The 23,310-nt window shown below is 40.8% G+C and overlaps 1 protein-coding gene across 4 annotated transcripts; it reads left to right on the plus strand.

Moving 5' to 3' along the window:
- Positions 1 to 1,879: 1,879 nt before the first annotated feature.
- On the plus strand, positions 1,880 to 18,279 carry LOC117261511 (protein NLRC3-like). 4 transcript variants are annotated; one of them, XM_033633929.2, is made up of 14 exons: positions 1,880 to 2,003; positions 7,459 to 7,517; positions 7,926 to 8,051; positions 8,540 to 8,629; positions 9,201 to 9,290; positions 10,424 to 10,519; positions 12,091 to 12,169; positions 12,327 to 12,552; positions 12,690 to 14,484; positions 14,586 to 14,759; positions 15,052 to 15,225; positions 16,435 to 16,608; positions 17,458 to 17,504; positions 17,642 to 18,279. In XM_033633929.2, exons 3-14 carry the CDS (start codon positions 7,963 to 7,965, stop codon positions 18,196 to 18,198), a joined length of 3,591 nt encoding a protein of 1,196 aa, XP_033489820.2. In that variant the 5' UTR covers positions 1,880 to 2,003; positions 7,459 to 7,517; positions 7,926 to 7,962; the 3' UTR covers positions 18,199 to 18,279. The 4 variants fall into 4 exon arrangements, with proteins under 4 accessions (XP_033489820.2, XP_078025703.1, XP_078025704.1 ...); XM_078169577.1 differs by having other exon boundaries at positions 7,929 to 8,051; XM_078169578.1 differs by lacking the exon at positions 8,540 to 8,629.
- The last annotated feature ends 5,031 nt before the right edge of the window (positions 18,280 to 23,310 follow it).

Here is a 23,310-nt window from a genome sequence, read left to right on the forward strand (position 1 = left end):
TAATTTATGTTACAGAATTATTATGATTTTTAGGTATTCTCTCCGGGTTATTTTAACTTTCTATCTTTATATTTCTTTTACTTTTGTTTTTTTTATTATTTTTGTTTTTTTTATTTATTTATTTTATTATTATTATTTTTTTAATATTTATTTGTTTTTAATTTTCTCTTTTTGCTAATTTCTCCCTAATTTGTTTGGGTCATTTCTTCTTTCATTGCTCATTCCCTTCTTCACATATTTTTAAAAGAACTCAAGTCAATCTGCTCGGGTTTCAGAGGGTTAATAAACAGAGCCAACAGACAGTAATAATGGAGGAAGGTTTTCAGATGGAGCTCAGATTGTTTTCCAAAAGAGCTTAATGCACTTTGACAGGAGTTTATGCTCAAATAGAATTGAAAGCTGTAAAATACATTTGAAAAGTTATGTATGAATGTGACAGATTCAGTATATTCATCTTGTAGACTGTTCATTCATGTTGGAGCTGCTGTATAGCTGAGTGTAGGGCGCCACCTGCAGGGTAGAGGCAGCAGTGCGTGTACAGCGTGTGTGAATGTGAAGAATGGCACTGATTATTGGTTATAAACTAGATAAATAGACTTCCCATCTTTATAATGTTTTACTTTGTTAACCCTGTATGTGTTATTTAAAGTCATATGTTAAGTTATGTTTTGTGTTTATTGTTGGAAGATTCCTGAGTTCGTTAAAAGAAGAAGAACGAGTAAAGCCACAGCCGATGCATTAAAGACAATATAGACAGAATTGTATTAATTGTGTTCAGCATACTTTTTCAGCAAGTGTTTTTTGTCTACAACATGTTTTACGTTTGACAAGATGAAATGCAACAAACAAAACTAAAAAGAAAAAACAAAATAACCAAACTAACTCAAAACAAGAATGTTCCTCCTGTTTTAACGATTAATGTTCACTTCTTATCTGTACATTAGCAGACTGGACAACACAAACAGGACAATGCTAAGAGTATAGCTACAGATTCAACAAACAAACAAACAAAAAAAAATGAATAAATATTTCAATATTGTAATTGGAAAGGAAGACAATCAAGGAGGAATGGGATCTCAAATAAGAGAACTTCACACACAATACATAGTATGAGGTCACTCTCCAAGGACTTCTACCCCCGAACACCAAAGTTTCATTTTCATTTATATGGTGTCCATATTTTATCATATATGTCCAGCCTTCCTTTGGTTTTATAAAATAAATAATCAAGGGGGACATAACTTGACTTCTCTGACTGGGGTAAGAGGCCCTCCAGCTGACAGCAATACATTTCAGCAAGTGTGACAATTAACCGCACCCACAACAGCATAATAATAATAATAATAATTTTATTCTATCTATCTTATTGATTTATTTATTTAACAGGGACAGTGCACAGCTACTTAGCTGCACCACAGTTAGCTATAAGCTCATTTTCGTCTGTAGTCCCTGGGCAGGAGACAGAGAATAATTTCTCTGCTAAATGACACTATTACATTAAGAAAAAAAAACATAATTACAAAATAAAACATATTTATGACACAGCAGCTTCAGCAATAACAACATCAAATCACTGCAACAATAAAAGTAGCAACAACAATAAAACTACAACACTAATAATAATCTCAAACAGTTGTGATAACATTTAGCCAAAATGTACATGTTGTCAGGTTGTGCCCCTAAATTTAAAAAATAAAAAAAATCTATTAAAAATACAACAACTTTTAATTTTGCAAGTTTAAAGTTATGTACATTAAATGTAGGCTGTGCAGCAGGATCATAAGGTTTGTTATGAAATACAGTGAATTAACAGTGTTTTTAAAGTAAAAATATTTGTCAAGTTCACGTTCCAGCTGTTCCTCGCGTTGCCGTGACAACATGACGTCACACCGGTTTCCTCCCACTCTGTCCAGTTTAGTTTCAGTTTACTTGTCCTGTGTGTCGCAGCTTGGTTCCTCAGGATTGTCTCGTGTTTGCAGTTTGAAGTCTCTCCAGGTCCACAGGTCGGTGAGCTCTGACACTCTTCACTGTGACTCGTTAATGACTCTGTGTTAGTTTAGCTGCAGAGGAGACTTGTTAAAGTTCCGACAGTCTGTGACTTGTGGAGGAGGGTCAGTGAAGGCCACACACACACACACACACACACACACACACACGCTCCTCTAAATCCTCTCAGGAACAAAGAACAAACCACAGCTCGGTTTGTGACGCACAGATTGGAGACACTCTTCACATGTCGCTCTGAAAGTTTAATCGAGGATTTGAACTGGAAAAACAAAGTTAGAAGTTCACGCATGCGCACGGGAACGTCTTTTCAGTAAGCGAGGGGCTTTCCTGGTTACTTGTTAATAAATTTGGAGTCACTTATTGTTAAGTTAACTGTGTAACGTGTGTGTAAATACCGTGACTGCACGACACACAGTGTGATCACATGATGGAGGCTGAGCTTTATATAACGGTCTCTGTGCTCGTGCTCGTCACCGTGTGGCGCAGGACGCAGGAGGCCGCAGTCCGCTTCGTGTCAGTGCGCTGGGCCTGGAGACCTGTTTGAATGGAGTGTAATCTGTCCGCTCTCTGCTTTATCAGACTCTCCTGATCTATATGTGTTTTGTTTTTAATTCAAATTTCAGGTCATACAAACAATGTGTGGCACATGCAGACATTTGGCATGTAATAGAACACATAATTACATCAATATAATGTAGGGTACATCAAGTCTTGTCAGGATTATTGCAAAATGAAAATAAAAACAAAACAAAAGAGAAGTAAAGGGTATAAGACACAGTAAATTCCCACAAGTCACTAAGGTACTGCAGCGTATAGTCACTTTTCTTATGTTAGTTTTAAAGTATTTACGTACAAATCAAAATCTACCAGAAATACGTGAAAACTTGGCAGGATTTGGACATTCTCATTTTATGTAAGTAAAATTTGCCAATTAGTAGCATACGGTTAATTACAAAGGACAAAGATTTATCATTACATATAATAATATCCTTCAGACTGACTGTGATGATATGTCCAGTTTTTTCATAGATATATTTCTCAAAATGCCTCCAAAAGACAGATGACACAGGGCAAATACAGAATAAATGTGCAATTGTCTCACAAAAAGTGCATTTATCATCCAAGTCTGTGAACCTGGAAATTGTGTTGTTACAAGGATAAATGTGTAGTGTGTAGTATTTTGAACTGAAGTTCTCTTATTTTATTTGAAATACAGAATTGAAAGGGGCACAACTATGTTTTACGCCACTTAATATCGACTAATTGTGAATTCCAGAAGAACTTTCCTCTGAGAGAGATCTTATTATAGCTATGAAGTGCATTCCTAACATGCTTATTGGTAAATCTTCTATCGAGTATATCAGTCCCTCTAATTGTGAGAGAAGGTGTCTGAACCTCAATCTTTTTGATAAGTTAAGTGACACTTCATTAACCCGAGCGTATTCTGAGGAATGGCCTTTACAACAGAAGCAAATTCTTTGAATTTGACTGGAAAGGATTTTGTTTTTAAGAAATTTTCATAACTATAAAGATTTCCATTATCTTATCTTATCTTCCATTATCTATCTTATCCAAATAAATCCGCAACAAAAATTAAACCCCTTTCAAGCCAGCCTTCCTTATATAAAGTCTTGTTTTTGACAGTAATATTGCCATTGTTAGGGTTGTAATCCTAGGTATTCTTCTTCTTTCTTCTTCTTCTTCTTCTTCTTCTTCTTTCTTCTTCCGAGGAAATCATACTTCCCATGGGTGAAAACTCGCCAAACTTTGCACAAAGGTCCAGTCTCATGCCAGATATCCTCAGCTGTAAAAACAGGCCAATAGTCCTGATGGTGGCGCTACAGCAAGCGTCTAAAGTTCAAAACTTTGAAAATTCATAACAAATCAACCACACATGCTACAACTTCACAACTTTCATCAAACTGTAGCCCCAATACTGAAGAAACTTTTGTACATTTAAACCTATTAAAAATTATGAAGTTCATCACCCTGTTTTTTTTTTTCAAAAACTGTAAAACTTCTTAAACCTATCTCCTCCCACAATTTTTGCTCAGTTGACACCAAACTTGCTACAGAGCATCTTCAGACTGTCCTACAAAAACTACGTTTCTCAGATTTTTGATTTATCAAAAATTGAGCCTACAGTGCATCAAAATGTTTGACTGTAAACGGTACTGTGAACATATACATGCAAATTCTTGCTAAATAAATCTTCAATGTTCATGAAAAAAATGACAAAATTATCTCAAAAACTGAATTTTTGACAGCATTTTGAATTTTGCTCTAATGTGAACAATTGGAGTCAATGTAAAAATGGCAATTTTAAACATCAGTTTTCCACTTACAGAGCAAATCAATCATTGTTACAAACAAATTACCAACATCTCCATGCTGTCTAGATGCAATATGTGTATTTTCAGATTTTTGTCTTAATAACTGAATTTTTTACAGTGGTTTCAAATCTGCCTTTCCATGCACGGATGGCTGCTTTCCTACACAACAGTGAATGGCTTACTCAATTTGTGAAGCCACTGTTGAGTTGCTACTTGCCAATTAGCTCAGAGCGGTAGATGACCGTCTTATTTCCTTATGAGGAGAGAAGGTATGCACATAACACAATTTCCATGCCAATAAGACTTGCTGATAAATGGTAATTTAGCGACAGTAAAATTGCAACTTAGTAAAAATTTTAAGCCACCTACCTTTTTAAATAAATTGTGTGAAATAAAATACCACAGTGACGTCGGTTGCTCCAAACATTTCTTACGCCATTTGATTTTAAAAGTGGAATTTAAATGAAAAAAATTCAGAAGTTCCAACCCACCTTCTGCTCTCTCTAAACTAAGGATGTCTTTTTTGAGATGGTGGTGTTTGTTTTTCCAAATAAAATGTACAAACAAACTATTGATATCTTTACAGAGTGAATCATTTGCAAAAAGTGATAAAGCGGGATAAACAAACCTTGACACACCTTCAGCTTTTCACAATAACACTCTTCCAAAAATGGAAAGGTCCCTTTGCAACCACATATTAAAGATGGATTTCACCTTTTTGATTTTAGAGGAAGGTTTAATTGCTGTCTCTGGGTGAGGTTTTTTGTAATGTGAATCCCTAAATATTTCACACATTGCCCTGATCTGTATGTGTGTATATGAGCTATGTGGCCGTGGTGACGTAAACGAATATAACTGTATAACATGTAGGCTGGTTTGAGATGAGCTGTGCCGCGCCTGGAAAGTGCACGAGATCCAGATAAGTGTGAGAGTGCTGAGGGCTCAAGATCCACAATTCATCCAGGCCTCCAGCAGACTGTGCAGACTTCACTGATTTAACAACCCATAATTCATTGCAATATGAACGTGACGTTATGTGTTTTTTTTCTTATTAATGTGTAAACTAGTCCATACCCATTGAGTGCACAGTTGCCCACGTACAGTTTCACATGGTGTGTGTTTGGGATACAGGTCATAGGAAACTGCAGATTAAATAGTCAACTGAACCCATTAAGAAGAGCAATGTATTCAGACAGAGTGTTTGTGAATTTGATAGTACGATTGCTTTATTGAAAGTACATTAGTACCATTGCCAATAGTGTGATAGTTAGTGGGCTAAAACTGTACATTAGTAGTTGAGGTAGCACGTTGAAAGGCAGATAGTTAAAGTGTTTATATGTTGTATTGACTTAAAAGTCGGGCGCACTGGTAGTTCACATGGGAAAGGTGCGGCTAGCCCTGATATGGGGATATGGGGTCTAAGAAGATTCTAATAAATCAGAATCAGATCTAGGCGGGACAGTGGTGTGGTGGTTAACACTCAGTATGTTTACATGCACAGCTTAATCGAGCTATGGTCAGGCGGCAGACCGGCATTTTTGAACAACATCAAGATGGATAATCGTACAGCTTTGTTCATCTCGTACATAATGTACGCGTTACTGATTGTGCAGATAAGGTGCATGCTATCCCTCGTGGTCATGGTGATTTCGAGAGGCAGACAAGAACGCCGTATGCTGTTGGAGGGCTACAACAATCTGTGTGCAGTTTGCATGTTCTCCCTGTGTCAGCGTGGGTTTCCTCCAGGTGCTCCAGCTTCCTCCCACAGTCCAAAGACATGCGGGTTAATTGGTGACTCTAAATTGTCCGTAGGTGTGAATGTGAGTATGAATGGTTGTCTGTCTCTATGTGTCTATGTGGTGACCTGTCCAGGATGAACCCTGCCTCTCGCCCAGTGTCAGCTGGGAAAGGCTCCAGCCCCCCGCGACCTTTAAGAGGATAAGCGGTTATGAAAATGGATGGATGGTATCAGATCTAACAGGATGTGAGTGTTTCTGTGACTTCCTGTACAGACTGAAGGCCACAGGAAACTGCCAGGCATGACTGCAGCATTTTGTCACCGCCTCCTGCTGCAGCCGCCTGATCTCGTCCACTTTCCAGTAGAGGCCAGTTGATCTAAAACAAGCTTAATAGCTACGGCATGACCTGCCTTACTCTGTCTCTGATTGGCTCAGGCATGACATTGCCTGTAGATGACGTTTCTCACATAGCACTTGTTGACATGCTAACGGACATAGCTCAAAATGAAACATGCTATAACTCCTAGGTTTGAAACGTGATATTCGTCAGGGATGTCCAATTTCACCGTACCTGTTTTTACACTGTACTCAAATTCTCACAACTATTAATAATAGTGCTGTACAAGGTATTTCTATAGCTTCTATAGCTGGCAGGAATATTATTATCCGTCAGCTGGTGGATGATGCGACAGTTCTCTTAAAAGTTGAGTCAGATGCCTGTTGCCCTTCATACAGTCAATGACTCATCTAAGGCTCCTGGTTTGTGCTTGACTATAAAGAGAAGTTAAATCTTAGCTGTGCACACTATTAGAAATATTCCTGTAAAAGGAAGAAGTTACATACTTAGAGCTTTGTATTTCTTAGGACTGGGCAGGGGTGGGTGATATGGCCCTGAAATTGCGATGAAATAAGTGACCTTTGCTCCTTGGGGAGCATAGGTCGTTCACGAACTTTCTCCAGCTGGTTCGGTGTTGGGTGATCTTCTCTGCTTCCCTCCAGGATGTTCTTGATTCCTTGAGTTCCGCCTCGACAGACCTTCTCCAGGTGTTCTTTGGTCTTCCTGGCTTTCTTTTCCCCCGTGGGCTCCAGGATAAGGACTGTCTATCATATTAAAAATGATACCCGTATTATCTTGAACGATGGACAAAGAAAAACAAACTTTTTGATGACTATTAGAAAGTTTCCCTTTTTACCACTGGAGGGCGACAGATCCACTAAGAGCCTCATTCCAAGGAGACATTAGTGGAGGATGTAGCACGACTGGAGAATGACTCTGTCAGTGATAATCAGGACATTTTCCATGAGACGATGTGAAGGATGAATGAGTGATGATTTGCTTATCAGTGATTGGACTGACCCTCTCACTGTGTCCTCTACAGGTGAAACCAGGAAGTCTCGGGGAGGTGATGTGGATGTGAATTCAGCAGCAGCTGCCAAGGTAACACGATTGATTTTGGATTATTGGACTCGCTGCCATGCATGCTCTGGCTGGATACAGTAGATGTGGAAAAACAGAGACATTTCAAATGCTGAAGAGCTTTTAAAGTCAGACAGAAGTGAAATGTGATGTCATCCCCAAAGAAAGGCAAAGAAAGAGCAACATGTAATCCTATAGACTAAAGGACATTGTGAGTGTCGTTTCTTAGATATGACACTGCAGCTCAAAGTGCCAACAACATATTTGTTCAGCCATGGAAACTGTCACATGAGTGTATTTAGTATCAAGTGTATTTAGAGTCGAACGTTGAGCTGTCACAAAGCCTGAAAGGTTTCCCCCAGTCAGAGCTGTTTGTGCTTGTCATGTGAAGGAGAGGAATGATAAGAAATAATGTGTGAGCTCTCCCAGCAGGTTGTGGTGTCTGTGTGAAGGTGTGAGCTCTGCTATGGATCTGCGTGAGGAACCAGAGGAGGGAGTCCCTTCTTCTGAAACCATTCTCTGTGGGAAACTTGACAGCCAGACCAAAGCTCAGGGGTGAGATGAGGATCTCCAGCTGTTTAGACATAAAGTCACTTTCATGATGCCTGTAATAGTCACCTTTTGTTGACACTGTCATAGAGGAATTTATTCACTTATATGTTTAAATGTTTTATGCTTTAGGTGACTTCACTTTACTTATTATTATTTGAAACTTTGGCTGTGTTTAATATGAACATTCTTCACTGTAACACTGTCAATAAGACACTACATACAGAAAAGCATCATCGTCCCCTTTAACACTGACTTCAGTAATAAACATGGAAGTGAATTCACACATTTCTGACAATGTCAACAAAAACATCACATTATTATCTTTGTAAAGGTGGAATTTATGGCAGAGCTGTTGCATTGAGTTGAAACAGCTTTGAACTGGATACCTAATAAAGTGCACAATTTGTGTTTGGAAAACATTCTACATCTGTATTTTGTCCAGGAAGGCGTTTATTCAAAATTCTCATTTATTATCGCTGTTTTTGTTTCAGGAACCATCTGAGACCTCCTAACCCTGAACCCAGCTTGGTGTCCTGTAAGAGTGACCGTTCAAGGGATTACATTCTTGATTTTAAACAAAGGTATTTATCTGACAAGAAATATGTTGTTGTATTAAAGCTGTGCAAGTATGCAGTATATTAACCACAGATTCATTAAATCTTCAAAGCTGTTTAGGAACCATCGGAGACCAGTGTTGGGAGTAATGTGTCACAAAAGTAAAGCGTTACAGTAATATGTAACTTTATAGCAGTAACAAAGTAATTTAAAGCAGTAACAAAATATAATATTATTACATAAACAGTGTCACGTAACATGTTACCATCTGAAATACATTGTTTATTGTTTTCATTTTTCATTCATTCACACTGATCCACACTGCTCCACTTCTGCCAGTGTGCCACCAGAAAAATAACATCCCCCAAAGGTTGTTGTGTGTTGTCATGTCATTATACGCTACATTATAGGAGGTCGCCATTGATGGTCACATCTGGATCCTGCTGTAGCCTACTGTGCATTATCAATTTCAGTGTATAGATAGAAGTGTTCAATTTGTGTTTGGAAAACATTTTTCATATTTTACATCTGTATTTTGTCCAGGAAGGCGTTTATTCAAAATTCTCATTTAATATTGTTTTTTTTTTTTTGTTTCAGGAACCATCAGAGACCTCCTGAACCTGAACCCAGCTTGGTGTCCTGTAAGAGTGACCGGTCAAGGGATTACATTCTTGATTTTAAACAAAGGTATTTATCTGACAAGAAGTATGTTGTTGTATTAAAGCTTTGCAAGTGTGCAGTATGTTAACCACAGAGAGTTTAACTGAACATGTGACCTTTATCAGTGGTGTTTAGGAACCAACAGAGGGGTGGGGGGGGGATCTTTGCAAAAAAATGTGATGGCACAACAGTCTCCTTCAGTACATTATTCTATGCTTTCTTTTGATTTTCACGTTGGCTAGTCATCCTGTTTAATTTGTCTTCTGATTAAATCGGAACCGTTGAAACAAGTTGTAGGAAGCCTCTGCAAGTAATCGGTTGCTGGCAGACACTCTGTGCTGCAATAAAATGGTTAATCAGCAGTGCCGTGCACTGTAGAGCCGATGTGCTGCTGGTTCTGCCGGCCTGAATAGAATATAATGTCTATAGCCTTACTGCTGTGTACAGCCTTATAGACTGAGCTGAGTAGTGATGCGTGGGTCGACCCGTAACCCGCGGGACCTGCAAATGGACCTGCGGGTCGGGCAGCAGTGATCGTCTGTTAAATCGGTCTGTAAATGATATTTTGACATTATTGGCTATTACTGTCATGGCATCCGAAGGTACTGATGCGTTGAGCAGGTGACAGTCCGCAGTTGTTTTCAAAACACACTTGTGTCACGCACTCCAAAAGAAACTTGTTGAAACTTTAAACAATCATTTATTGTACAAAACAGGGGAAACAAACGTTGACAAAAATGGTTCCATAATTCATATTAAATTCAAAAGATAACAAAAAACAGCTACAAGGTAGAGGGAATAGTGATAAAGTGGTAAAACTTGGCATTGATCCACAGCCTCAGACGGATGCGCTCAAACGTGCCGTGCGCACAAGCTCCATTGGTAGGCTATACTGTATTTTCACATTTTTACAATGCAATTTAAACATTTTGATTTTTATTGATAACCTACATTTACCAACAACAAAAAGACTACATTTAGCACCAAAAAATATGTTAAAAAAAAAAAAGTAAATAAAAAAACAAATGTCAAATACCAAACGAATACCTACCCATAGAAACGAATATTCGAATATCCAAATATTTGGGTACAGCCCTAGTATTTTTTCCAGGAAGGCGTTTATTCAAAATTCTTAATTATTATCGCTTTTTTTGTTTCAGGAACCATCTGAGACAAGAACCTCCTGATCGTGAACCCAGCTTAGTGTCCTGTAACAGTGACCGGTCAAGGGAAATCATTCATAATTTAAAACCAAGGTATTTATGTGACAAAAGTTATATTGTTGTATTATAACATTGTAATTATGCTTTATTTTAACCAAGTTTAACTGAATTTGTGACTGGTCAGTGGATTTTATTACTAATTTTAAGTGCCAGTAAGTTTCTGTCAGTATTAAGATGATATTATTACGCAGTCTAAATGGATAGCACTTTGAAACGTAGAGCTTAAACTTACTGAGTTAATGGAGCTCTAGACTAACATGAAAGGTCGCGTGTATTTAATGTTATTTTGCATTTTTATGCCTCCGCGCTGGCGATAGCTGTGGCTGAGGTGTTATGTTTTGGGGTTGTCCGTACATATGTACGTCCATTCCATTCTCTTGAATGCCATATCTCGAAACCACCTTGAGGGAATTTCTTTAAGATTTGGCGCAAATGTCCACTTAGACGCAACAATGAATTGATTAGATTTTTGGTAGTTGAAAGTCAATGTGACCTTGCATTTATGCCATTCTCATGAACGTGATATTTGAAGAAGGCTTTGAGGAAATTTCTTCAGATTTGGCGCAAACGTCCACTTGGACTCAGTGAGCTGATAAGACTTTGGTGGTCAAAGGTGAATACATTTGGTCAGATATTGAATTGGTGACACTAATCTTTAGAAACCTCAGGAAGAGCAACTGAGGAGGGACCCCTCTTCCAGGACGGACAGACGTGCAATAGATGTCATACGATGTTTATACGTCAGGGCCTCAAGCTGAAAAAAACTTTCTGTTAGGAACCTCTGGTGTTACGTTACTCATCGCACCTAACAGATCCCTCCTAACGCTAACTCCTTACTGGCAGGAATAAGAGACATGACACGGCCTTAAAGATGGTAGACCTCGAACAACTTCCGGTTCAAGTAAGGAGTTAGCAGTATATAATTAAGAGACTTGGGACGTACCCATGCACAAACTGGACCTATACATGCACTGAGTGGAGAGATGTCAGAGTGGGCTGCCCATGACAGGCGCTCCGAGCGGGTGGGGGGTTTGGTGCCTTGCTCAGGGGCACCTTGGCAGTGCTCAGGAGGTGGACTGGCACCTCTCCAGCTGCCAGTCCACGTTCCATATTTTGGTCCGGACAGGGACTTGAACAGGCAACCCGCCGGTTCCCAACCCAAGTCCCTATGGACTGAGCTACTGCCGCCCCCGATCAGTCTGCACCTGGTTTATCATCCACAGAACGATGCTGCACTCTGCCATTTTTGACCTTTTAGTACCAGATCTGTGTGCTAGGTACCCCAACAGAGGGGGGACCAAACATGGGGACGGTACAGAACAGTTCCAGTAGTACTATCCACAGCTTTTCACAGTGGAAACGGAAAAAAAGGGTACCGAACTGAACTGAACCAGACTGTAGTGCTTGGTGGAAACAGGGCTTAAGTGCAACTTGACAGGTGCATGGAGGCATACAATGGTGGGGCTGTAATTCTAGTTTTCTTTAGAATTGACTGGTTAGTTACCAGTTAATGGGTGTAGGGCCATTGAATGCAAAATTAACCCAAACTGACATCCCTAATGTGGACAGATAATGCGATCTAATTCTTCATGATTCCTCCACAGAATGGACGAGGATAGCTTCGAGGTTCCAAGTGGTCAGTCCACCCAGCAGCACCAAACATCCCTGGACTCTGTATTCACGGTCTGTTCATGTACAACAACTAGTTTTACAAATGTTTAAAATCACCTCCATGTTGCACTTTTTAGACCAGTGGAGTGTCAGCCTGTCCAATGTGGATCTGATGTTTGGTTCCATGATTTTAGTGTGGTTGTATCATTCTTGTAATATTCTGTTCCAGCTGCTGGAGGAGAACATCGTCACATATGTGAAGAACGAGCTGAAGATGTTCCAGAAAGTTCTGAGTACAGATTACTCAAAACGCTTAGAGAGTGAGAGGGAGGATGAGGTGCTGGACGGGAAGGCTGAAGAGCAGTGGAGGAGCAGCAGAGAGGCATTTCTGAAGATCACACTGAACTTCCTGAGGAACATGAAACAGGAGAAGCTGGCTGACTGTCTGCAGAGCAGTACGACTATTTCTCCAAATTTTTGGATAAATTGGATGTCTACTAATGTCTTGATAGATTGACCTAAATATATTCAAATATGCTGACATATTTACATTATGATTTATTCGCCCATCTTATTTGTTGTGTTTATTTAGGAAGTCATTCTGGAATATGCCAACGCAATCTCAAATCTAACCTGCAGAAGAAGTTCCGGTGTGTGTTTGAGGGGATCGCTAAAGCAGGAAACCCAACGCTTCTGAATCAGATCTACACAGAGCTCTACATCACAGAGGGAGGGACTGCAGAGGTCAATGTGGAACATGAGATCAGACAAATTGAAACAGCATCCATGAAACCAGTTAGACCTGAAACAACAATCAGACAACAAGACATCTTTAAACCTTCATCTGGAAGAGATGAACCAATCAGAACAGTGATGACGAAGGGAGTGGCTGGCATTGGGAAAACTGTCTTAACACAGAAGTTCACTCTGGACTGGGCTGAAGACAAAGCCAACCAGGACATACAGTTCACATTTCCATTCACCTTCAGAGAGCTGAATGTGCTCGAAGAGAAAAAGTACAGCTTGGTGGAACTTGTCCATCTCTTCTTCACTGAAACCAAAGAAGCAGGAATCTGCAGGTTTGAAGAGTTCCAGGTTGTGTTCATCCTTGACGGTCTGGATGAGTGTCGGTTTCCTCTGGACTTCAGCGACACTAAAATCCTGACTGATGTTACAGAGTCCACCTCAGTGGATGTGCTGCTGGTAAACCTCATCAGGGGGAAACTGCTTCCCTCTGCTCACCTCTGGATAACCACACGACCTGCAGCAGCCAATCAGATCCCTCCTGAGTGTGTTGACATGGTGACAGAGGTCAGAGGGTTCACTGATCCACAGAAGAAGGAGTACTTCAGGAAGAAATTCAAAAATAAGGAACAGGCCAGCAAAATCATCTCCCACATTGAGACATCCAGAAGCCTCCACATCATGTGCCACATCCCAGTCTTCTGCTGGATCACTGCTACAGTTCTGGAGGATGTTTTTAAAATCAGAAAGAGAGGAGACCTGCCCAAGACCCTGACTGAGATGTACATCCACTTCATGGTGGTTCAGTCCAAACTGAAGAACATCAAGTATGATGGAGGATCTGACACAGATCCACACTGGAGTCAAAACAGCAGGATGATGTTTGAGTCTCTGGGAAAACTGGCTTTTGAGCAGCTGCAGAAAGGCAACCTGATCTTCTACGAGTCAGACCTGACAGAGTGTGGCATTGATATCAGAGCAGCCTCAGTGTACTCAGGAGTGTTCACACAGATCTTTAAAGAGGAGAGAGGACTGTACCAGGACAAGGTGTTCTGCTTCATCCATCTGAGCGTTCAGGAGTTTCTGGCTGCTCTTCATGTCCATCTGACCTTCATCAACTCTGGAGTCAATCTGATGGCAGAACAACAAACAACCTCATGGTCGAAATTGCGTATAGATAGAAGGAAATGTCTCCACCAGAGTGCTGTGGACAAGGCCTTACAGAGTCCAAATGGACACCTCGACTTGTTCCTTCGCTTCCTCTTGGGTCTTTCACTGCAGACCAATCAGAAGCACCTACGAGACCTTGTGACACAGTCAGGAAGTAGCTTGGAGAACAGTCAGGATATAATCCGGTACATCAAGAAGAAGTTTGAGGAAAATATCTCTGCAGAGAAATACATCAATCTGTTCCACTGTCTGAATGAACTGAATGATCGTTCTCTGGTGAACGAGATCCAGCAATTCCTGAAATCAGGAAGTCTCCGCACCGATAAACTGTCTCCTGCTCAGTGGTCAGCTCTGGTCTTCATCTTACAGTCATCAGAAGAAGATCTGGACATGTTTGACCTGAAGAAATACTCTGCTTCAGAGGAGGCTCTTCTGAGGCTGCTGCCAGTTGTGAAAACCTCCAACAAAGCTCTGTAAGAAGAGACTTAAATGCATTGAAATGATAATTAATGCACTGCTGTCTTCTAAAGTGAAGGAAAAAAAACTAATTTGTTTTCCCTCCTTGTCTCTTCAGAATGAATGGCTGTGACCTCTCAAAGAAAAGCTGTGAAGATCTGTCCTCAGTCCTCAGCTCTCAGTCCTCTAATCTGAGACACCTGGACCTGAGTAACAACGACCTGCAGGATACAGGAGTGGAGCTGCTATCTGCTGGACTGGGGAGTCCACACTGTACACTTGAAACTCTCAGGTCAGGGTTCAGAAACTTCTGTATGGGACTTTCGTAAAATCCTTGTTGTTAGTGACACCTCTCTCTGAGATTGTTAAATGAACTCTAGGCAGCATCCTGTTGCTCGCACTTCATCAAGTAGTAGCTGTGAGCAAGCACAGTCATATTTAGAATAACCTTAATATCTACAATGTTCCTATGTTTCATTTGCTTCATATATTGTTGGCTAAATCAAATTCAATTCAAAATATGTAAAGTAAGTTTTATGTGTCATACGTCTTACGCGTCTTCCTGTTTCTTATCGTCTCTTTAGGCTGAATAGCTGTAACCTCTCGGAGAGAAGCTGTGAAGCTCTGTCCCCAGTTCTCCGCTCTCAGTCCTCCAATCTGAGAGAGTTGGACCTGAGTAACAACGACCTGTGGGATTCAGGAGTGAAGCAGCTGTCCACTGGACTGGCGAGTCGACACTGCACACTGGAAATTCTCAGGTCAGGATTCATCCACCACATCAACTGATGACCATTTAAACTATTATTAATATTAATGGATAAACTCATTTATTTTTCTCTACTCAAATTACTGTGAAACCAGTTATTGTAAGTGAGTTTTCGAACCTGAACATAATTTTACATGAACATTTTTTATATGATTTTGTTCTCCTTCTGCTGGTGGAACCCAAAATAGCAGATAGAAAGATTTAAGATTCAAAGTAAAGTGTGTAACTGACCAAATGTAAACACATGTTGCCAGATATTCAGTGAACATTTGTTTTGAAACACATACAAATTCTTTCTAATTTCAGAGCAGTGTCAGAACTGGGATGATAGTGATATAAAAGTGCACTCCAGTTGTGATGTTGTTAGCCACCAATTAATCCTTGTTTTGTTTAAGCATCCCTACACCGTGGATGATTACTGAAACTGAGTGAGGGAGTAGGAGAGGTTTTAGTTCTTTTTATTTTAACAATGTACAGCCCTTTTGTGCCACATCAGCCTCTTTTGCACTGCCTGTTCAAGATGGGAATATCGCGCTGTTATCCCACTTCACTGTTGAGTTTATGAGGTACAATAGTGGAATGGGTGGAAAGAGTGATCTCGCATTTAAGCCGCCAAGGGAGGTAGTTACAGCGCCCAAACAATGCCTGTATAACAGAACAGTCTGCAGGACGGTTGTGGCATTTTCATGACGTGTTATACCTGCGACCCACCGTGGGAGAGTCAAAAAGCAGATGGTAGCAGTTAGTGGCTAACTCAAAGAGGAAGAACAGTGGACTTAGTAGTGGCTCTATAGCGCAATCTCTGTGGGATTTCTGTGCTGTATCAGACTGTTAGCATCTGAGAAGGCGTCACTAACCTCAATGACGTGTTTGAGGTTTGATGTTCGTCCCAACACAAAAATCTGTCACCTGCAGCTCTTCAGCCAGTCAGCTCTCTGTGGCGGCTGTTTCTTTTACTTTTCATTAATTTAGACTTGTTTTTAATGCAGCACTTAGTGTTAGCAGTTTCTAACATTATTTTGACTAAGGTTACAGGAAGCTGTAGCTATACATTGCTCCAGGGATGATGTTTTTCTGTAGGCCAGCGTGGAAGTTTGCATCATCCTGGTTACCTGGTCAGAAAGCCGATGGGATTTTTCCATTGGGTTTTGGATTATTGCAGGAAATAAATTCTGTGACGTGTGTTGTTTTGTGTTTGCAGGCTGTCCGGCTGTCTGATCACAGAGAAAGGCTGTGATTATCTGGCTACAGCTTTGAGCTCCACATCCTCCCGTCTGATAGAGCTGGACCTGAGTTACAATCATCCAGGACACTTGGGGGTGAAGAAGCTGTCTGCTGTACGGGAGGATCCACGCTGGAGCATGAGAACTCTGAGGTATGAAGAAGCCTTTGTTTTTCACCAAATAGTGTTGTTGAAAGTTTCTTCGGTTTTCTTAATGAATGAGAGAGAGACTAAAATGGGGCGTTAAAGCTTTCAATATATTCATCAGTCTGCTTTCCAATTCTTACCTATTGTCATGAGCTTTGGGTCGTGACCGAAAGAATGAATGATGCAAGCAGCTGAAGTGACTTTCCTTCTCCGGAGGGACTTTGGGGTACAACTAGTATGTTTGAAGGTGTTGCAGCAAATTAAACTTACTGAGCCTAACGCTAGTGTGATCAGACGAAGCATGTGTTTTTGTATCTGCAGGGCTTCGGACTATTTAGTTGCATTTGTGACCATGGAGCACCAGTGCAACTTGCAAATACTATAAATAAATCCTCACTTTTAATCTTGCCGCGTTAACAGATTAACTTTCTACTCACTGATAACTACATATGTTGACCAGAAGCCGGAAGCTTCAAGTTCCCAGCAAAAACAGCAACACTTCCGGGTCAAGCTGGCACTTCAAAATAAAAGCACCAGTGGTTTAACTTATATTTGTCTAATTATTCATTCATTCATTCATTGAAACGTACACCCTGGACAGGTCACCAGACTATCACAGGGCTGACACATGGAGGCAGACAACCATTCACACTCACATTCACACCAACGGACGATTTAGAGTCACCAGTTAACCTGCGTGTCTTTGGACTGTGGGAGGAAGCTGGAGCACCTGGAGGATGGGGGAATATAAGTGCATTTTGGAGACTAACTGAACTGTGTGCATGAGAGCAATGTACTGTCCATGTTTCCATGCTGAAAGAGTATGTGCTGCTTTAACCCCCCTCCTCCTTTCAGGTGGGAGCCCAGTGGAGTCCAGTGGTTGAAACCAGGTCTGAGGAAGTGTAAGTGTGTCTTAAATTTGATTCATGAAGCAGCACACATTCACGTATCTTAAACCTGTGACATCACTCATGAAAATCTCTGGTGTCATAGATAGATAAATAAGTGCAGCTGTATTGCGTCTTGTTCTCTCCATCAGATTCCTGTGAGCTCACCCTCGACGAAAACACAGTCAACAGAAACCTCAGAGTGTCTAATGACAAGAGGAAGGTGTCTAATGTGTTAGAGGCTGAGCCATATCTTGATCATCCAGAGAGATTTGACTACTGGCCTCAGCTGCTGTGTAGAGATGGTCTGACTGGTCGCTGTTACTGGGAGGTGGAGTGGAGAGGAGTGGTGGATGTATCAGTGACCTACAGAGGAATCAGCAGGAGAGGAGACAAATGTGATGGCTTGTTTGGAGGGAGTGATCAGTCCTGGAGTCTGAGCTGCATTGATGGTGGTTACTTTGTCTGTCACAACAACAAACAAACCTCCTCCTCCTCCTCCTCCTCCTCCTCGGTCTCTGGTAGAGTAGCAGTGTATGTGGACTGTCCTGCTGGCACTCTGTCCTTCTACAGAGTCTCCTCTGACACACTGATCCACCTCCACACCTTCAACACCACGTTCACTGAACGTCTGTATCCTGGGTTTGGGTTCAGGTCAGATTCTCCTCATTCCTCAGTGTCACTAAACCTGAGCCACAGTTTAAAATAATCTGCAAAAGAAAGTGCAAATTAATGTGCATTCCCATCCAATATCGTTATATAAATGAGTTCATTGGTTGATGGAGACAAACAGCAGTTGGTGCTAATTTTTCAATCAGGTGCCTTTAAACCACCACAGAAGAAGACAAGACAAGATGAGGTCATTAAAAGAGCTCCAGTCACAGCTCAATCCAGATATAAAGGTTACAGTCTAGTGTTGTCATTTGCCGCATCTCTCGTCTCTTCGGTGGATGTTGAAGTCACATGTTGTAGGTCATGATTTGTTTACTACGCACATTGCATTGTGTCATATTATGTCTTTATCAGTGCACCAACTATTCCACATCAGCCAAGTGTCAAAACAATGTCACAATTTCATTTGCTGAAGGCAAAACCTGCCTCTCCCCCACAGGGCTGTAGGCTATACAGGAGTCTTAAAATGTTGTCTTGTGTTATTGGGAGCCAGAATAGAAGGAGTCATGGCTCAAAACCAGCCGCCACTGCCCGTCAACAAAAGCAAAGACAACTATGGTTAAATGTGATAAGACCAAAGGACTGGACGGAGGCCATCATCAAAAATGCTCACATGTGCAGCGCACACTTCATATCAGGTTAGGGAAAAAGTATTTCCTGTTGTAGGGATGAATAACATTATGTGTATTAAGGGTTATCATGTCCACCTCATCAGAAACTGGGGAGGGATTAAGAGGAAGATTGGATTTCTCTGGAACGCTAACTTTTTAGCACATTAGCTAATGTTAGCTTCCATAGCAAAACAAACAAGTGTGGTCCTCCTTTGTAAGATTGGCTTCCTGTGACATCATCCATCCACTGAGTGAGAGCATACGGGTCGGCCAGTCTGGTCCCGTTGGTCAGTGTTTACTTATTCAAGTAACACTGGCGGTCCCGGAGAGTGAGTGACCTGACATGGTGCGTTGGTAAATTCAGTCTGACACTCTACACTAAAATGAGAGCCCTGTTGGTGGAAGAAACGCAGCGTCATATTTCTACATGAATTAACGAAACAGGGCTTGATGCTAACTTTTTTCCCAAGGAGCACCTGTGCTCCTAAGTTGAAAAAGTAAGCGCACAAAGAACTTTAGGGGCACAATGTAAATTGATCAAATAATGTGTTTTCCGTAATAAACGTGATGCAAATAGACATTTACAAGCAAAATTATTTAATGAATTTGTATACAAAATGTACAGAAAGGTAAAATCATCAAGTTTTGAAAAAGTATTGCAATTTAATTTTGTCTTTAATGTTATTATCTTATATATATTATCTTTGCAGTATGATTATCGTATATAATGTTATTACTATCCTAAAACATTCTCCAGGTCCTCTGAAACTCTGCAGGACTTATTTCCACCCTGCGAACGGCGAACGGTCCCTAACTGCAGGGAGAACGGAGCAGGCTTCCCCCGGAGCTTTTCCGCCACACTTTGACTGATTCCCACCCAGCCGACAGCCTGGCCGTGGAGAACGGTCCCTCACTGCGGGGAGAACAGAGCAGGCTTCCCCGTAGGTCCGCCGCTTAACCCGGTCCGTCTCCTCCGCCACACTTTGACTTATTCCCACCCTGCCAACAGTGGGACTTATATTCATTGTGCCGACAGTGGCTTGGAAAACCGCCCATAACCGTGTCACACGGGGAAGAGGGAAGAGGGAAGGCAGCTGGAGTTCCTCCAACATTTGCGGTTAGATTATCATATTTTTTATTGACAAAAATATAGGCTGCTTTGGCTGATTTTTTTATGCGCACATGTGCCCCTAAATATTTTTTACAGTTCGCACACACCTATTTTTAGTCGCAAATGCGAGTGAAAAGCTCACATTGTCGAGTGCTGCGAAAGGTTATGTTCATCACACATTCACTCCGCTCGGCACTCTGCTGCTCTGAGAGTGCGGTGCTCTGAATAACTGAATGGTACATTTCTAAACGCACCACTGCCATCATCTTCCTCCATTGCCCAAAACAAGCCAACATAACTTGCTAGCTAGTGCTAGCTAATGCTTGTGAAGAACCGTTTTGCCTCCAGCTAAGTCCTGCCCACCAAAAAATGTCATACTGTTTACTAACAGTAAAAGGGTCTATATTCAGACTGACATTATTAGATGATCAACATTTCTGCTGACATCACTATGAACAGCAGTATTAATCCATGCTTTTTAGGTGTAGTTCCTCACTGTGGCCACCCGAGGGCAGTAAACACAAATCGTCATTTCATTCTACATGTTCACAACAAAGTCAATATTATAACATTCAGTGTTCAATTATGTAGTCTTGCTGCTTTGACAACATCTGCATTTATGTTTGATATCATTTCATATTATTAACACAAGTGCTAACATGATTATTATTCCTGAAAACTCATCAAATAAGAAGTATTAATGCCATTTAGGCAGGTGAGGTTACTCATATACAGTATAATATCAGTACCAGCCAAATCTTTCAGACGAATATGTCATTAATGTTGTGCTGTGAATACTAAAACAAATCTCAGTGAACCATGTGAGCTGCTCAGCATTCTGAGGCCAGTGTGTTTAACAGTTTGGTTAAAGGGTAACTTTGGTATTTTTCAACCTTGACTCTTTTTTCACGTGTTTTTCTTGTGACTAACTAGAACTGTTTTTGAAATTGGCCCAGTATCTAGTGTGAGGGCTGCAATGCCAAAACAGGCTACATCCACGAAAAGAAACAGAAACAGCCTGGAAAGTGCTGTCAAACCCACCAGACTCCATTTAAATAATAACAGGTTTATCATCGTCAAACACACTTCATTCAAAGTTGACAGCAGTAAAATAAACTCACTAAAGCCATCTTGGTTTGTCTTTCCACTGTTCCAACAATAACCAACTTTGGTCTGGTTGAAATTAACCCTTAATTCACAGTTAGATGTGAAAATATGCACCTTCTTACTCTTTAAAAAAAGGTCTGTCTCTGTTGGGAATCTTTCCATAATGTTGTCGGACACTTAGACTAACAGTCTGGACCTGTTAGTGGCAAAAACAAACTCTTAAGCCACATTTCCACCAAGCACTAGGTATGGTCCAGTTCAGTTCAGTTCGGTACACATTTTTTCTGTTCCCACTGTTAAAGGTTGGGATGGTACCAATAGAACCGTTCCATAGCGTCCCCATGTTTGGTCCCCCCTCTGTTGTGGTACCTTCTGCGTATAGTCTAACCTTCACTTGGAGAGAAAAAAAAACGGAGCAGTGAGTGACAACAACCCCGCCCACATTTAAGAGGACTGTCTGTGGAGGAAACGCGAAACAGATCTAGGATCTAGGTACCATGTCTGAGCGTTTACCTTTGATGCCAGAGGTACCATACTGAAAGTATTTGGTTTGGTGTTTTGCTTTTTAGTGGACATAAAAAGACAGTACGCAAACACCTGAGTGATTACACTGCAGCCTGTATCACCGCAGCCGGCTGCAGCCTTCACACTCAACAGTGGACCAGTTTCAAAACTGTTGTTAGCATTAGTCTCTTTGACACAGAAGGGTCCACTTAAATACCATAGGTTTCAGTCAAGATCTGACATATTAGTTGGTTAAGTTTCAGGAGTGATTGTGTTAAAGTGTTTATTCACAGCAGTGTAGATTTACTCATTAAGGGTTGTTTTTATCATTTCAAATCTGTGACAGCATCCTTGTATCTTTTTTATTTGTATGTAAAATTTGAACTGACAGTAGCAAACCCCCCCCCCCTTCACTCCTCCTCTGACAGGATGTGATGCACCGAGTGAACAGCAGGTGTCAGCAGACGCTCAGTATTAAACCATTGATGAGACGTCACTGTAGAGAGTCTCTGTAGGTCTTTTCCTCCAGCAGAGGTGGAGGAAATAAAACTCATCCTGTACTTAATGCTACCGTGAAGATCTCCATTTCAAGTTAAAGTCTGTATGTGAAATTTCAAGAACAGTAGAGAAGTGAAGTGTAATAAAGAATTAAATGTGAAAAAATTTCAACATCTTTGAAAATTGGTGAAGGAAAAGTAGAATGGCTCAACTGGTCCCATTGTGCCTCTGACAGTGGTCAGACTGGTTCAGTGTATGATCTCTGTTGTTCATTTTAATACATGCAAATCTTCCTAATTGTTCTAAAAAGTTTTGTGCTTTTGAAGGATGGAATTAAACAATATATTTTTGCTTTCATAATCTGATGTCACGTCTTTATTGAGGACAGACCTTATGTTCAGCTCTTCAGCGTATTTGGAAAGCAACATTCTCTGAAGAAAACTGAGCTCACTTGCGCAGAGAATGCCAATAACTTCTATAACTACAGAATATAAAGGTTCAAATGTTCTTAAATGTTTTGCTTGTAAAATGATGAGTCAGGTTACGGTGAAAACACTGTCAACAGACTCCACTCCAAGAGCACTCAGACCCCTCTGAAGTGAGCTGAACTCAGACCACCTTGAGATTGGGTCCGAATTTGGTTCACTTCAAGTCCGAGGTGCGGTTCGCTTAACCTGAATACAAAGTGGTCCAGGTTCACTTTGCTCTTTGCCATTTCGTTTAGCTCTCTAGATCACATGCTGTTGCACTTGGAAAAAAAAGAAGACGAAACCAGGACGCAGGATGAGGAGTAGTTTGGTTCATGGAAGATCCTGCACGTCTCCAGATGTTGAATGAAGAATACATCAGACAGCAAAAGTCTACAGCACAGAAACACTAAGATTGTCCTCCAATTTCAAGTTCATGTGAAAGCAAGGGGCGTCATTACCGCACTGCAGTGACACGTCAAAGTGAAAATATGAACTACGACAATATACATCATATATAGGCTGTAGTGTTAACGGAAAGAGAACTGAGGCCTCTATCGAATGACCTGACAATGTGAACACAAAAAGAACTGAGTCCATTTTCTGTTGGGCCACTTTCAGAGGACTGAGTTTGGCTCATTAAAAAGGACTATATGTGAAAACACCCTTAAGGTCAGACTAGTAAGTCCTGTTCAGTCTCACAGTTAACATCTTATTTCAACATGAATTCTTACGAGCCTCAATCTGCCATAAATGACAATAGTCACCTTTAACAGGATCAAACAGATGAGCGGGCACTGGTCAAATTTTGTGTACTGTGAATAGTTAAGTAGAATATGAACTGAAATCCA

Source organism: Epinephelus lanceolatus, chromosome 7, assembly GCF_041903045.1.
Source record: "Epinephelus lanceolatus isolate andai-2023 chromosome 7, ASM4190304v1, whole genome shotgun sequence".
NCBI lineage: Eukaryota > Metazoa > Chordata > Actinopteri > Perciformes > Serranidae > Epinephelus > Epinephelus lanceolatus.

Coding starts and splice junctions, on each gene's coding strand:
- LOC117261511 (XM_033633929.2), top strand. CDS start 7,963: ATGGATCTGCGTGAGGAACCAGAGGAGGGAGTCCCTTCTTCTGAAACC. Junction 8,052..8,539: donor AGCCAGACCAAAGCTCAGGG/GTGAGATGAGGA, acceptor TTTTTGTTTCAG/GAACCATCTGAGACCTCCTA. Junction 9,291..10,423: donor ATTCTTGATTTTAAACAAAG/GTATTTATCTGA, acceptor TTTTTGTTTCAG/GAACCATCTGAGACAAGAAC.